Consider the following 16258-nt stretch of genomic DNA (forward strand, 5'->3'; position numbering starts at 1 on the left):
AATTTTTTCCCGAACTGGTTGGGGGGAGGGGCCGTGTGGGTTTCGCTTTCTGGAGGGGCCCTCCTTTGCAGATTCTTTAACAAATTTGCCCTAAACCAGTACAGCTCACAAGTGAATCCTCACTTTAAAATTCCTTGCATTTGGTTCCACAAAGAGAAGTAATTTGTGCTGTACAAATCTGCTTTTACCTACAGCTCTGCTTCTTCATTGCAACCTACACAGCACCACTGATGTTTAATACCTGGATTGCTGGAGTACAAAGGCACATACAACACATCAGTTCAGAGAACTGAGTCAAATGTTTAATGCAGTAGAATAAAAGAAGCTGTGATAAAAGGCCACAACTGGGTACAGCATTAAGCACTTTTGATGGCTAAAGAGTTGCCAAATATTGGCAACACTGAACAACTCTACTGCCCAACAGAATACCCAGCTGTTTCTACACTTCTCTTGTTCTCTGAAGATAATACACAGAATTAGAGGCACTCATTCACCAATAAAAGCAAAAGAGAGTTGATCCCTGCCTTCTGCTGGACCATGCTTCCATACCATATCAGAGACTACTAGCCAGTGGATCATCACTAACTTGCAATGCATGTAAAGACAATCTTAGAACGGTCACAAAAGAAAATTCACATATACACTCAGAAGGTACACATCACAGTTTGTTCAAGTTACTGGTTTGCTTTCCTCACTAAATGACTCAAGTCGGGTTACTGGATTGCTATACAAACAGAAATCAAGAAGCCTTGGCCTTGGCAATAAGCATGAGGATAACTGACAACAGAGAAGGAAATTCTATAGATCAGGTTCAAGGCCATTTAAGGAACCTGAAATCCATGGGATCTAAAGAGACACATCTGTGGGTCTGGAGGGAACTGGCAGAGGAAGTGGCTAAGCCACTATCCATCATATTTGAGAAGTTGTGGCAGTCCAGTGAAGTTCCCACTGACTGAAAAAGGGGAATGTGGTGGATGAGAGAAGAGTGACTGGCATAATCTACCTGGACTTGTGCAAAGCATTTGACACTGTCCCACACAACATCATTGTCTCTAAACTGGAGAGATGAATTTGGTGGGTGCACCACGCAGTGCATAAGGAGTTGGCTGGATGGTTGCACTCAAAGAGTTGCAGTTAAGGGCTCCATGTCCAAGTGGAGACTAGTGATGAGTGGTGTTCCTCAGGGACTGGTGTTGGGACCAGTGCTGTTTAACATCTTTGTCAGTGACATGGACGGGGGGATTGAGTGCACCCTCAGCAAGTTTCCTGAAGAGATCAAGCTGTGTGGTGCGGTCAACATGCTGGAAGGAAGGGATGCCATCCAGAGTGACCTTGACAGGTGGGCCTGTGCAAACTTCATGTAGCTCAACAAGTCCAAGTGCGAGGTCCTGCACTTGGGTCAGGGAAATCCCAAGCACAAATACAAGGTGAGGCAAGAATGGATTGAGAACAACCCTGAGGAGAAGGACTTGGGGTCTTGGTGAATGAAAAAATTAATATAAACTAGCAGTGTGCACTTGCAGCCCAGAAATCCAAGTGTATCCTGGTCTGCATCAAAAGCAGTGTGACCAGTAGGTTGAGGGAGGGGATTCTGCCCCTCTACTCTGTGCTCATGAGACCCCCACCTGGAGTACTGTGTCCAGCTCTGGAGGCCCCAACATCGGAAGGTGGACCTGATGGAGTGAGTCCAGAGTAGGGACAAGATGATGATCAGAGGGCTGGAGCACCTCTCCTGTGAATACAGGCTGAGAGAGTTGGGATTGTTCACCCTGAAGAAAAGGCTGCAGGGAGACCTTGTAGCAGCCTTCCAGTACCTAAAGGGATTCCAAGAGAGCTGGAAATGGACTTTTCACAAGGGCATGGAGTGACAGGACAGAGGGGAAATGGCTTTAAACTCAAAGAGGGTAGGTTTAGATTAGATATTAGGAAGAAATTCTTCCCTGTGAGGGTGGTGAGGCACTGGCACAAGTTGCCCAGAGAAGCTGTGGCTGCCTTATCTCTGGAAGTGTTCTGGGCCAGGTTGGATGGGGCTTAGAGCAACCTGGTCTAGTGGAAGGTATCCCTGTCTATGGCAGGGTGTTGGAACTAAAATTGAAATGCCTTCCAACCCAAATCATCCTATGAACTAAGAATATTATCAGCACATGCAGAAGGGAAAAATGTCACTACTTTCAAATGTTAAAAAGAGAAAATACATAACAGTTGGGATTAATGAAATAGATACATGGAAGAAGACTGATTCCACTTTATGTGCTTGAAATACAGAAAAGACCAAAAGTGTTCTCAAAGGGGAACTGGCTCAGAAAAAGGGACTAATAAAGCTGTTACAGAATAATTACTAAAATATTAGGAATTCTCAGATCTTTGTTTTCCATAGCAAAAAAAAAAAAACCAAAAAAACTAAAACAAGTCCTGTAGTGAATTTCATACATTATTCATAAATTCTGTACACAAGAGTAAGAAACTTTTCCACTTGAAAAGTTGTTTTTATATATAACAATCTTTCAAGTGGTAACTCTTTGGGCATACACACTCCTCCTGCTCATTAGAATTTAACTTAGCACTAACAAAACATTGTTTATAGGTTTGAATGCCCAACTTCTTTCTACACAGAAGTATTAAAAAAACAGTCTGCCCTATTAGTGACCTACCTGAAGAGATGCTGAAGAGGAAGACAGACTTAAAGTCTTGGAATTCCAAAAGATGTTAATTCATACTGCTGCCCTTGAAAATTTCCACAGAGCAGCACAGGTCAGAAGATTAATTACTAGAATTTGATTTAATTATTTTAACTCCAGGAACAGAGATGTAGTGATGCTACAAGTAAAATACCACATTAGAACCTGGCCAAGATGAAGATAACAGTAATGCCTGTATCAGAGCCAGTATTATGTTATTCTTACTCCACTGCAAGGGAGCAAGGTACCTGACAGAGGGAGCATGTTAGTCACCCTTATTCCCCATGAGCTTCTAATAGGGCACAAGTAGCACTATACCCAATGAGAGGTGCATTCCAAGAATGTCACTTTGTGTCATTACAGCTAAATGCTATTCACAGCTTCCCAACTGAGAACTGGAAGAATTACTAAAAATTTTTGTATTAATTTTAAATTTTATATTTTTTAAAATTTTCTTCTAATTTTGGCAGATAAATTCAAAAGAAAGCAGCAGCAAATAAGCATCTTTAATTCTAAGACTGCTTAGGTTTGTAGATTTAGTAGAGCTGCTTTCACACTTCAGTTCTAGTCAAGCAGCAAGTAGTATATCCTATGGAAATACATAATAAACTCAAGAGAGTCAGTAATAAAATAGTCAGGGAGAACAATGTAAAACCTTAAACCAGACATCACTGCTACAGTTATGCACACAGCAAGTAGTAAGGAAGGATCAGAAAGTCCTCTGCACAACCAAGCTTAGTAAACTTACTGTCAAGAGTTGCCTGTGTTCTAACACTGTTGTGCCCATTCTGTAAACAAAGAAGAAATGGATAAATAAATTATCAAATAGGTATATTAAATTTTCAGACCAAACCACACATAGAACATGCTTCATGCAAAATTCTATATTCATTCTCAATTGAAAGACCAAAAAGACAGAAAATTAACTTTTTTATAGCCTTTAACAAAACCACATAATAAAGTTGTCTCGAGTATGAGGTGTACTGAACATACAGAATCCCATATACTGCCCATAATACACCCATCAGCTGGAGACCATCCCATCTACTGTATATAACATAAACTTCAGGTTCACACTGATATGAAAGAAAGAATTGCTATAACATATAGGAAATGGCTATGTTTCTGATCTAATGCAACTCACAATTTTAACTATCCAAGTTACACAGAGGCGCCAATTTTTTTCCATTGAAAGGTAAGACTTGAGAGGCACCAGTTGTTTTTTGGATAACGCTGGAGTAAGGAAGTGGATAGTCTATGCTTGATCCTCACGAGTAAATACTAGCTAGTGCAGAAGACAGATGTGACAGAGCCATTATATAACAAAGGCTAGGAGTAAATAAACTTACAAACTCTCACAAGTTCCTTAAATATTTGATAAAATAAATTCTCTTAAAACAAACCTACATTCCATATACAAATAGAGTAGGTGCTTTTGAATATCTCCTGAGACTCTCTCTGTCCTAGATTAGATCTCTCCTTATGCTTTTTAAAATAAAAGATGAAACTAATTCCAATTGCAGTTTAAATCAAAAAAAAGAGTAATGTTGGAAGGGCCACAAACAGTTTGGGATTCATTTTCTAGGTGCCATAATAATTTTATAAATAATATACCTTTGGATAGAAATGGTCAAGTTATGGCAAAATACCATAAATGATATTTACATACAGAAATAGTTCCTTTTTTAAAAACTAAGCTTCAGGGAAGGAAACAGCTAAGATGTCAAGTGTTACTTAGAATAAAGGTCAAACAGCAATTTAAGATGTCAAAACCCGTAAAAGCAGAGGCTCTTATATCCTATATACAAGAAATGGCTACAAAATAAGAAAAGAAAAAACAACAGAATGGACCTGGTGTCCTGGGGTGACGTTATGATGCTTGTATATCCCCATTCATCTGTTCTGTGCCTTTAAGACCGGCACTGAAGAGTGGAAGTTTTGTTTGGGTTTCTCTTATCAGGACACAGAGACAAGCAGTACACAGAGCTGTTTTTTTTTACTTCCAGCTTTGGGCTTGCTGCTTTTGCTTGTTGCTTTTGCTTGCTCTCTTTTTTCTGCTCTTGTTTCTGCTCTTGCTTCTGCTCTTGCTTCTGCTCTGCTTTCTGCCTCTGCTTATTAGCTAGTTCTAGCTAAACAGTCCACATTGCTTCCTGGACTTTTTCTCCTCTCCTGTTCCTGTGACCATCTCGAACCTGCTCCGGACTGGGACCCGGGAACACCAAGGGTTCGGCTGCAGCGGCTGGCCCAGCGCCGGAGGGACTGAGAACAGAGCAACCACCCCCGAAAGAGACTTTCTGATTTTGCCATCTTTCTCAGAGCGGTGTCATCGGGTATTGTTCATTTTGTGTGCTGGGGGGTGCGGGGCCAGTCAAATAAACAGGTTCTTTCCACCTCTCTCCGAGGAATTTTTTCCCGAACCGGTTGGGGGGAGGGGTCGTGTGGGTTTCGCTTTCTGGAGGGGCCCTCCTTTGCAGATTCTTTAACAAATTTGCCCTAAACCAGTACAAATCTTTGGCGCCCAACGTGGGCAAGAGAGAGAGAGTGGAAAAACCCTGTTTTGACTGCATTTTGGCTGCTATTACTCTGTGTTCATTTAAATCAGCTAATAGCCATGCTTTTTGGATTCATAATGTCTGTTGGGGTGAAGGTTTGCATGCATTTCTGGTCCCTAGGGTTTTTTGAGATTTTAATACCTCTCTGGTCCCTAGGCTTATTTTCCTATCCAGAAATAGCTTTAGTATTGCCCCTAATACGTAGTTTTTACATCAGAGGGGCTGTGACCAGAATAGCTATCCTGCTGGGTTTGGTGGCAATAATGTGCAAGAAGTTTATAAACATGCTGGGGTCTGCTCCAGATATGAATGGTTCATGGCTATGGTTATGCATCCAGTTTGTCGCAGGAGGAGCAGGAGGGAATGAGGTTTTTCAGCCTCTGCTTTCCTCCTTCTCCTATGAATCAGTTGCATCACTAGTGAAGGATGTTCAGTTTCCCCTCAATGTTAAAGAAACCATCTTCCTGGTATTCAATCTGGTAACCTTCCTCTATACAGCCTGCTGCTTCTCTAGAATGAGGGCTGAGATTTCTAGACGGGCTGATGAGACCCCTGACTCAGGAGTAAACCCTGGTGTGGAAAATCCTAAGTGGTGTGGGAAATGGGAGGATATGGGCCAAATCCTGAAGGAATTCTCTGACCCTATAGTGTGGGATTTTCCCCATGAACAAATTCAGAACCCAGCTGAGGTGGGGAAATATCTGAAAGAGAAGTACCAGGATGAGCCTAAGGAGAGGAAGGTCATTGCAGTGAGCTGGGCCCTGGCATATGCTTATCGCACACTGCTAGATACTCTAGGGCAGCAGACAGAGGCAGGGGGGCAGGGAGATAAATCAGCAACTGTCCCGGTGACTCAGGCTGCAGCTAACACTCCAGGCTCGAAGCCAGCAGCTAAACCCATGGCTGTTGCTACCAGCACTAGAAGTGGGAAATGCACAGCCAAGACCAATCGACCAGTGGACGATTATGATGATGATGATGATGCAGGAGAAGGAACCTCAGTGCCTCCTGACGTAAAGTCAAGAGTCAAAGCAGCAGGTGCAAGATCAGATGCTAATACTGAGTCCTTCTCCCTGAAGGACCTTCGTGGCCTACGGAAGGATTACACTCGAAGGTCTGATGAATCCATAATTAGTTGGTTGGTCCGTCTCTGGGATGCTGCAGGCGAGGCTACCGTTTTGGATGGCACTGAAGCCAGGCATTTGGGATCCCTGTCACAGGATACTGTCATAGACCAAGGAATGATGAGGGGGGCTAACTCTCACAGCCTCTGGGAACGGGTCCTAAGAAGTGTGGCAGAAAGATACCTGTGTGCAGACGATCTCTATATGCAGCAGACTCAGTGGAAGACAATAGAGCAAGGGATCCAACGCCTGAGAGAAATGGCCGTGGCTGAGATTATCTTCTCAGATGATGTAACAACTAGGAACCCAGACTTAGTACCATGCACGTCTGTGATGTGGCGAAAACTCGTACGACTCGGGCCACAAGAATATGCTTCTGCCTTAGCCATCATGAAGAGGGATGAGAGGGGTGAGACTGTGCTTGACATGGCAAGGAAGCTCCGAGCATATGCAGATGCTGTACATGGCCCGACACATGCCAGAATCGCAGCGGTAGAAACACGTCTGCAGAACTTAGAGGATAAGATAGAGGAGAACCATAAGAAGCTTAGAGAGGAGATTAAAGAAGACCTTCTCCAAATTTCAGCAGTACAGATCCGAGGTTCCGGTATCCAAGGCAGACGTTTCCCAGATGGTGAGAGAAGATACACCCCACGAGCTGAGCTGTGGTTTTACCTGCGTGATTGTGGGGAAAACATGAGAAGGTGGGATAGGAAACCTACCGCTGTTTTAGCACGACGGGTGCGTGAACTGAAGGAAGCCACCAGGAGGAAAGCAGCTCCAGTTGCCCGTAGCCGAACGGCCAGGTATGATGATGATGACATGTCTGATCCCCTCGAAGGAACATCCAAAACATACACCCAGGGAAATAATGATAACCAGGCTTAGAGGGGCCCTGCCTCTAGCCAGGTAGAGGCCAGGGAAAATCGTGTCTTCTGGTCTGTGTGGATTCGTTGGCCTGGCACATCGGAACCACAAGAGTATAAAGCTTTGGTCGATACTGGTGCGCAGTGCACGTTAATCCCATCAAGACATGTGGGGACAGAGTCTGTTTCTATTGCTGGTGTGACAGGGGGATCCCAGGATTTCACTTTGGTGGAAGCTGATGTGAGCCTAACGGGAAATGAGTGGAAGAAGCATCCTATTGTGACTGGCCCAGAGGCCCCATGTATTTTGGGCACAGACTACCTTCGAAGTGGGTACTTCAAAGACCCAAAAGGACTCAGATGGGCATTTGGAATAGCTGCTGTAGAGACAGAGGGCATCCAGCAATTGAACACCTTGCCTGGGTTGTCTGAGAATCCATCTGCAGTAGGATGCCTGACGGGAGAAGAGCAACGAGTGCCAATTGCCACTTCCATAGTGCATCGACGGCAGTATAGAACCACTCGAGATGCTGTGATCCCCATCCATAAGATGATCCGAGAGCTGGAGAGCCAAGGGGTGGTCAGCAAGACCCACTCACCCTTCAACAGCCCCATTTGGCCTGTGCGAAAATCTGAAGGAGAATGGAGATTGACTGTGGACTATCGTGCATTGAATGAAGTGACTCCACCACTGAGTGCTGCCGTGCCAGACATATTAGAGCTCCAGTATGAGCTTGAGTCCAAGGCAGCAAGGTGGTACGCCACTATAGACATAGCCAATGCATTTTTCTCCATTCCTCTGGCAGCAGAATGCAGGCCTCAGTTTGCCTTCACATGGAGGGGAGTGCAGTACACCTGGAACCGATTGCCCCAGGGGTGGAAGCACAGCCCCACCATCTGCCATGGACTGATCCAGACTGCACTGGAAAAGGGTGAGGCTCCAGAACATCTGCAGTATATTGATGACATCATTGTGTGGGGGAACACAGCTGCGGAAGTGTTCGAGAAAGGGAAGGAAATTATCCAGATCCTCCTGGGAGCTGGTTTCGCCATTAAAAAGAGCAAAGTAAAGGGACCAGCTGGTGTGATTCAATTCCTGGGAGTGAAGTGGCAAGATGGACGGCGTCAGATTCCTACAGACGTCATCAACAAGATCACAGCAATGTCTCCACCCACCAGTAAGAAAGAGACACAAGCTTTCTTGGGTGCAATAGGTTTTTGGAGGATGCATATTCCTGAGTACAGTCAGATCGTGAGCCCTCTCTACCTGGTCACCCGCAAGAAGAACAATTTCCAGTGGGGCCCTGAGCAGCAACAGGCCTTTGTCCAGATCAAGCAGGAGATTGCTCATGCAGTAGCCCTTGGCCCAGTCAGGACAGGACCAGAGGTGAAGAATGTGCTCTACTCTGCAGCCGGGAACCATGGCTTGTCCTGGAGCCTTTGGCAGAAGGTGCCTGAGGAGACTCGGGGTCGACCACTGGGATTTTGGAGTCGAAGCTACAGAGGGGCTGAAGCCAACTATACTCCAACAGAGAAAGAAATCCTGGCTGCCTATGAAGGAGTCCAGGCTGCTTCGGAGGTAATAGGCACTGAAGCACAACTCCTCCTGGCACCCCGACTACCCGTGCTGGGGTGGATGTTCAAAGGCAAGGTTCCTTCCACTCACCATGCCACCAGTGCTACATGGAGCAAGTGGATTGCTCTCATCACTCAGCGTGCTCGTATAGGTAAACTGAATCGCCCTGGGATTTTGGAGGTCATTACAAATTGGCCTGAAGGTGAGAATTTTGGTGTCACAGATGAAGAGGAACAAGAACCAGTGACACGTGCTGAAGAGGCTCCTCCCTATAACCAACTGCCCCCAGAGGAAACACGCTACGCTCTTTTCACTGACGGTTCCTGTCGCATCGTAGGGATGAACCGGAAGTGGAAAGCAGCCGTATGGAGCCCCACACGACAGGTTGCACAAGCTACCGAAGGAGAAGGTGGATCAAGCCAATTTGCTGAACTCAAGGCTGTTCAACTGGCCCTAGACATTGCTGAGAGAGAGAAGTGGCCAAAGCTCTACCTCTACACTGATTCATGGATGGTAGCCAATGCTCTGTGGGGATGGCTGGAGAGGTGGAAAAAGGCTAACTGGCAGCGTAGAGGGAAACCAATTTGGGCTGCTGGTGAGTGGAAAAACATTGCTACCAGGGTAGGGAGGCTACCTGTGAAAGTCCGCCATGTAGATGCCCATGTACCCAAGAGTAGGGCCACCGAGGAGCACCAAAACAATGAGCAGGTAGACCAAGCTGCAAAGATAGGGGTGTCCAAAATAGACCTAGATTGGGAACATAAGGGAGAGTTATTCCTAGCTCGATGGGCCCATGATGCCTCAGGCCACCAGGGCAGAGATGCCACCTATAAGTGGGCACGAGACCGAGGGTTGGATCTAACCATGGACAGTATTTCTCAGGTTATCCATGACTGTGAGACGTGTGCTGCCATCAAGCAGGCCAAGCGACTGAAGCCCCTCTGGTACGGTGGGCGGTGGTCCAAGTACAAGTATGGGGAGGCCTGGCAGATTGACTACATCACGCTGCCCCAGACACGCCAGGGCAAGCGCTACGTGCTGACCATGGTGGAGGCCACCACTGGATGGTTGGAAACCTACCCTGTGTCTCATGCTACAGCCCGGAACACCATCCTGGGCCTGGAAAAGCAAGTTCTGTGGAGACATGGCACCCCTGAGAGGATTGAGTCAGACAATGGGACTCATTTCAAGAACAGCCTTATCAACACCTGGGCTAGGGAACATGGCATTGAGTGGGTGTACCATATTCCCTACCATGCACCAGCTGCAGGGAAAGTGGAGAGGTACAATGGACTACTAAAAACCCAGTTGAAAGCTTTGGGTGGGGGATCTTTCAAGAATTGGGAGCAGCATCTGGCAAAAGCCACCTGGTTAGTTAACACCCGAGGTTCCACCAACCGAGCAGGTCCTGCCCAGTCTGAGTCCCTGAATGTAATAGAAGGGGACAAAGTCCCAGTGGTACATATCAGAGGTTTGTTAGGGAAGACTGTGTGGATCAATTCTGCCTCGAGTACAGACAAACCCATTCGTGGGGTTGTCTTTGCTCAGGGACCAGGTTGCACGTGGTGGATAATGCAAAGAGATGGAACAACACAATGTGTACCTCAGGGAGATCTGATTGTGGGGTAAGAATGATGTGCAATATCACTGTTCATTGGATGTTACTGCCATTGTCTGTACATTAAACCATACAGACATGAGATAGAAGGAAATGTGTAAGAGTTGAAGGTCTGGGCAAGTGGAAGATGGAGAAGGAAATGTGTAAGTGTCAAAGGTCTGAGCAAGTGATAGATGGAGCTTTAAGTGACTAAATTGAAAAGGGGGAATCCTGCAGCTCTGTAATATAGGGCCTGGATTCAGTGGTCCAGTGTGGGGATGTGATGAAGGCATGATGGGTATTGCTTGTAATTTTGGGGGAACAGATAGAAATTTTGTATGAGTAATGCATGATGTGTTGTAGTATGTTGATGATATGAGGATAAGGGGTGGAATGTCCTGGGGTGACGTTATGATGCTTGTATATCCCCATTCATCTGTTCTGTGCCTTTAAGACCGGCACTGAAGAGTGGAAGTTTTGTTTGGGTTTCTCTTATCAGGACACAGAGACAAGCGGTACACAGAGCTGTTTTTTTTTACTTCCAGCTTTGGGCTTGCTGCTTTTGCTTGTTGCTTTTGCTTGCTCTCTTTTTTCTGCTCTTGTTTCTGCTCTTGCTTCTGCTCTTGCTTCTGCTCTGCTTTCTGCCTCTGCTTATTAGCTAGTTCTAGCTAAACAGTCCACATTGCTTCCTGGACTGTTTCTCCTCTCCTGTTCCTGTGACCATCTCGAACCTGCTCCGGACTGGGACCCGGGAACACCAAGGGTTCGGCTGCAGCGGCTGGCCCAGCGCCGGAGGGACTGAGAACAGAGCAACCACCCCCGAAAGAGACTTTCTGATTTTGCCATCTTTCTCAGAGCGGTGTCATTGGGTATTGTTCATTTTGTGTGCTGGGGGGTGCGGGGCCAGTCAAATAAACAGGTTCTTTCCACCTCTCTCCAAGGAATTTTTTCCCGAACCGGTTGGGGGGAGGGGTCGTGTGGGTTTCGCTTTCTGGAGGGGCCCTCCTTTGCAGATTCTTTAACAAATTTGCCCTAAACCAGTACACCTGGGAATCAAAAATACCACTTGGCTTGGTTAAAATATTAACATATTTGGGTAATACAAGTCTAACACTGATAAGAATATTTCCCTTTTTTCAAAGTCTTATTTCAGAATTTCACTCACTGTAACTGCAACAGGGGTTGGTTGAGATGGAGCCATGGAACTTTCATACACTATCCTACTAAGCGCAGAAGTCTGCTCATAGGAGGAAGTTGTTACTGGGCTGGTGCTCTGGGATGAGCAGGTCACACTGGAAGAGCTGACAGCAGAGGTTGTGTAGGTGGACTCCTGTACTGTATTGGATATTGGCAGAGAGGTATTCAAAGGATCACTGGAAAAAGTAAAAATTATTTATCAACATGGCACACTAGATCTCAAATATCTTTGTGAAAATATCAGCTCCTATATAGTTATCTAGAACTACCTTAAACATGGAGTCAAATATACATTATTTATACTAGAAAATCTAATGAGAAAAAATATATAATTTTACTTTGGTCCCCAGTAATCACTGCTTCAAAACCATCCACTGCACTAAGCATCATTCATCTTCCTCTTGCCAGCCCAACCAAAACAAGAGTTTACACACAAGCACTTTTTTGGTCATGTTATTTTCACCTTCCCAAAGGATATATTAATGAACATAAACTCTTTTTTAAACAAGTAGATCCATAAAGTCTGGTATATGATGAGAAACACAGTCTCTTTTAACAACAGAATTCTGTCATTAAAGTGTCAGTCAAACAGAACTATGTAAAGAGAAAAAATACTTTAAAATATGCAGGACTGTTTTACTTTCTAAACATCTTTTTTTTTAAAGTTTACAGAACTAGAAATTATTGTGAAAATTAATTTTAATAATATTTCTGATTTAACTTTGGGAAACTTCTTTCAGAAGCCAATTTTTGAATGAATAAGGAAGAAAAAAGGGTTACAAGTATGTTGGCATTTATCATCATTTATCATTGGCCATTTTAGCATTTCAGTAAGAGGTTCTACATAATGAAAGATCGGCTTTTTTTCTCATCCCATAGAAGCATCAGATTTATAATCTGGTGCCAATGTACTAATACACATACGTGGTACAAAGATCATCTCTCCTGGACCAAAAATCAGAAGACAAAAATTGTGTTGTGAGGAACAAACCCTCAAACAACTTTGAAAATCAGAAAAACTACACATAACATCGCAATGTTATAAAGGGTAGCTTAATTTTAAGGTTATATACATTCATGTCATCTCCAGCTTCATACTGACCCATCTAGGGAGATTTTGATTGTAATTAGAAAATAAATTTCTTCTTTAAGATGTCATCTACAGAAAACACTTTACAGAATCAATTAGGTTGAAAAAGACCTCTGAGATCATTGAGTCCAACGTATAACTAAATATCACCTTGTCAATCAGACCTTGGCACTAAGTGCCACATCCAGTCTTTCCTTAAACACCTGCAGGGACGGTGACTCTACCACCATCTGGGGCAGCCCATTCCAATGTCTAATCACCCTTTCTGGGAAAAATTCCTCCTAATGTCCAACCTGAACCTCCTCTGTTGCAGCTTAAGACTGTGTCCTCTTGTTCTGTCCCTTGTTCCCTGGGAGCAGAGCCCAACCCCCACCTGGCTGCACTCTCCTGTCAGGGAGTTGTAGAGAGTGAGAAGGTCCCCCCTGAGCCTCCTTTTCTCCAGGCTAAACATCCCCAGCGCCCTCAGCTGCTCCTCACAGGACATGCACTCCAGACCCTTCACCAGTTTTGTTGCCCTTCTCTGGACTCACTCCAGCACCTTAATGTCCTCCCTGAATTGAGGGGCCCAGAACTGGACACAGGACTCGAGGTGTGACCTCACCAGTGCCAAGTACAGGGGAAGAATTATTTCCCTGGCCCTGCTGACCACACTATTGCTGATACAGGCCACGATGCCATTGACCTTGGCCACCTGGGCACATGTTCACCTTATATGTCATCATATTTCTCCCTCTCATTACATGGCAATTGTGCCTTGACATTTTTGGCACAAACTTGACCCCTTAAAAAAGGCATGCAAGAATGTAGGAGGGGAGTTCAGACATACTTGACAGATTTTGTGTACAAGCTATTGTTGGTTGCCTGGCTGGTATTCTCACTGCTTGAAGTTGATCCAAATTCTGTGAGCATAGGCTCTGATCCAAACTCCATAGCTCCAAACTGAACATTTAATCCTGTCACATCTGCTGATCCAGGCATCTCCACTGCTGAGGCAGGAATCTTAAAGGAGGACAAAACCCAAGATAATTCCTTTTCATGCACTATCTGTATTAAAGGTATAAGTAACTGTCAGTCTTGTCCCTTAACTACAGGCTTCTTCAGTTACTGGCTCAGCCTTTGCTGCTAACTAGATCTGTGACAACCCCCCATCTTACATAAACTAACTACATTATTGTAACCTGAAATTAATTCATTGATTCTGTGCCCTGATCTGGAGCTGAAAGAGTAAGCCATACTATTCGACAATATCAAAGTGTCATCTGTTATCATCCCCCTCAGCCAATATTCATCTTGTGGCTACTAAGTCAATCCAAAAATCACATAGTAAGAGTCATTTTCCACACAGAACAATTAGATATGTGCTTGGAAAAGACATCACTGTATTTTGAACCTAAAAACTATTCAGCTTTGAATTTCCTGCTTTATAAACAAGAAACAGACCATGGTCCTTGCTCTCCTTCTTCCTAGAAACTTATACATAGAATCATTAAGGTTGGAAAAGACCCTTAAGATCAAGTCCTACCATTACTCTAAGTCCACAACTAAACCATGTCTCTAAGCACCACATCTACATGTTTTTTAAAAAACTCCAAGGATGGTGACTCCACCACCTTCCTGGGCAGCCTGTTGCAATGCTTGACAACCCTTTCCGTAAAGAAATTTTTCCTAATATCCTATCTAAACCTCCCTGGACACAACTTGCAGCCATTTCCTCTTGTCTTGTCAATTGTTACCTGGAAGAAGAGACCAACCCCCACCTGGCTCCATCCTCCTGTCAGTTGTAGAGAGGGAGAAGGTCCCTCCAAGCCTCCTTTTCTCCAGGCTAAGGCCCCCCAGCTCCCTCAGCTGCTCCTCACAGGACTTGTACTCCAGCCTCTTCACCAGCTTCATTACCCTTCTCTGTACTTGCTTCAGAACCTCAATATCCTTCCTGAATTGAGGAGCCCAGAACTAGACACAGGACTCAAGGTGTGGCCTCACCAGTGCCAAGTACAGAGGGAAAATCGCTTCCCTGATCCTGCTGGCCATACTATTGCTGATACAAGCTTTTATATGCGTATATGTTTACTATGGACAAACTCAATTACCCACCTTGGATGCTGGAATTATCCTCCGTTTTGGTGGTTTTAGCTGCTTCTGCTGGGTTTGGTGGGCAGTCACTTCCTGGTTATCCATAGATATAGTGGGGAGCTGTAACATTTTGCTAACAGCGGTAGAGGTGTCTACTGGTAATGGCTTGTGGAGTTTTACCTGGGAGAAGGACTCCAGCCCAGGAGGAGGAACAGGGGCTGTCTGTGTTTGTTGTTGCTGCCGCTGGGTCAGATGGATTAGAACTGGGGATGGTTGAGGCTGCGATTTCAAGTCTGGTCAGTGTTGGGAAAAAGAAACATCAAAATTAAAGTACTGAACTCTGCTCTTCATGCTTCTGCCATTTATGAAACAATCTGGGTGACCTGACACACTAGACAGCTATGATTTCATAGAGCACGCAAGTCTCTTTCAGACATCACACAAGCTTCATACTGAACATTACCACTGTAATAATAAAGCTAACACTTGATATTCACTACTTTATATTGGAATATAATCCCAATATTACCAGGTGGAAAGTGCCTAGGCTCTTCTGGCCCTTGCTGCTTGGCCTGAGGTGGCAGCTGTGGTATTTCACCACAGAGATACCTCTGGCTGGCTGGATGTTGCAGCTAGGCAATGGAACAAGTCCAGGCTTGCAGGACCTCAGGCTTTACCTCTGATGGAAAGGCTCCAGGCTAGGTGAAGAGTAAAAGGAGAGGATTCTGACGGAGGGTTATATCCAGAGTTTTATTCCAAGGTCACGGACACCTGAATCTTGGTAACAGCTCCAACAGAATGCTGACCACATGGTCTCAAGGTCCTTTTTAAGCCCAGGGGGAGGGGGACGGGAAAGGACAGGTGAGCCACCAACCAGGTGGGAGGGGGTGGGTCTCAGGGGGCAAGTGACACATAGACCAATGACCCCAGGGCTTAGGGGCATCTTTTGAACTTCTGCCAACCAGACGACACCCCTGCTTGAATGTTAAGCTTGATGGACAGGAGGCAAGGGGAGGGGAAAAGGTATTACCACACCTGGGAAAGGACTGGGAAGTCTAAGAGAGGAAATAGCAACACACTGCAACAACTTTAAATAAACAGCTGTGGGCAAGCATTATTTAGAATCATTGAAATGTTTAGGTTGGAAAAGACCTCTGAGTCCTACCACTAACCCAGCATTGCCAAATCCAACATTAAACCATGTCCCTAAGCACCACATCTACACAGCTTTTAAAATACCTCCAGGGATGGTGACTCCACCACTTCCCTGGACAGCTTGATAACACTGTCCATAAAGTAATTTTCCCTAAAATCCAATCTAAACTTTCCCTGGAACAACTTAAAGCTGTTTCTTCTTGTGTTGTTATGTGTTACCTGGGAGAAGAAACTGATCCACATGTTGTTACAACCTCCTTTCAGTTAGCTGTGGAGAGCAATAAGGTCCCCTGAGCCTCCTTTTCTCCAGATTAAACACCTCCAGCTCCCTCAGCTGCTCCTCATAGGACTTC

The 16258-nt window shown here is 45.0% G+C and overlaps 1 protein-coding gene and 1 non-coding gene across 7 annotated transcripts in view; both read right to left on the reverse strand.

Annotated features, from left to right (window-relative positions):
- LOC135460424 (ubiquitin-associated protein 2-like) overlaps positions 1-16258 on the reverse strand; it is a 211888-nt gene that overhangs the window by 73508 nt on the left and 122122 nt on the right. For 4 of the 6 annotated variants that reach the window (XM_064737240.1, XM_064737238.1, XM_064737236.1 and 1 more), the window contains 4 exons: positions 14772-15043; positions 13507-13679; positions 11559-11766; positions 3427-3466 (listed from right to left, as the gene is read on the reverse strand). In XM_064737240.1, the coding sequence (XP_064593310.1) occupies positions 3427-3466; positions 11559-11766; positions 13507-13679; positions 14772-15043 (693 nt within the window). The remainder of the gene's footprint in view (positions 1-3426; positions 3467-11558; positions 11767-13506; positions 13680-14771; positions 15044-16258) is intronic. The other 2 variants (XM_064737239.1, XM_064737241.1) reach the window with 2 other exon arrangements.
- On the reverse strand, positions 13988-14070 carry LOC135460427 (small nucleolar RNA SNORD121A). The gene has a single exon (XR_010443232.1). It is a non-coding gene; the product is annotated as a small nucleolar RNA SNORD121A (small nucleolar RNA).

This window comes from Zonotrichia leucophrys, unplaced genomic scaffold, assembly GCF_028769735.1.
Source record: "Zonotrichia leucophrys gambelii isolate GWCS_2022_RI unplaced genomic scaffold, RI_Zleu_2.0 Scaffold_44_408678, whole genome shotgun sequence".
NCBI lineage: Eukaryota > Metazoa > Chordata > Aves > Passeriformes > Passerellidae > Zonotrichia > Zonotrichia leucophrys.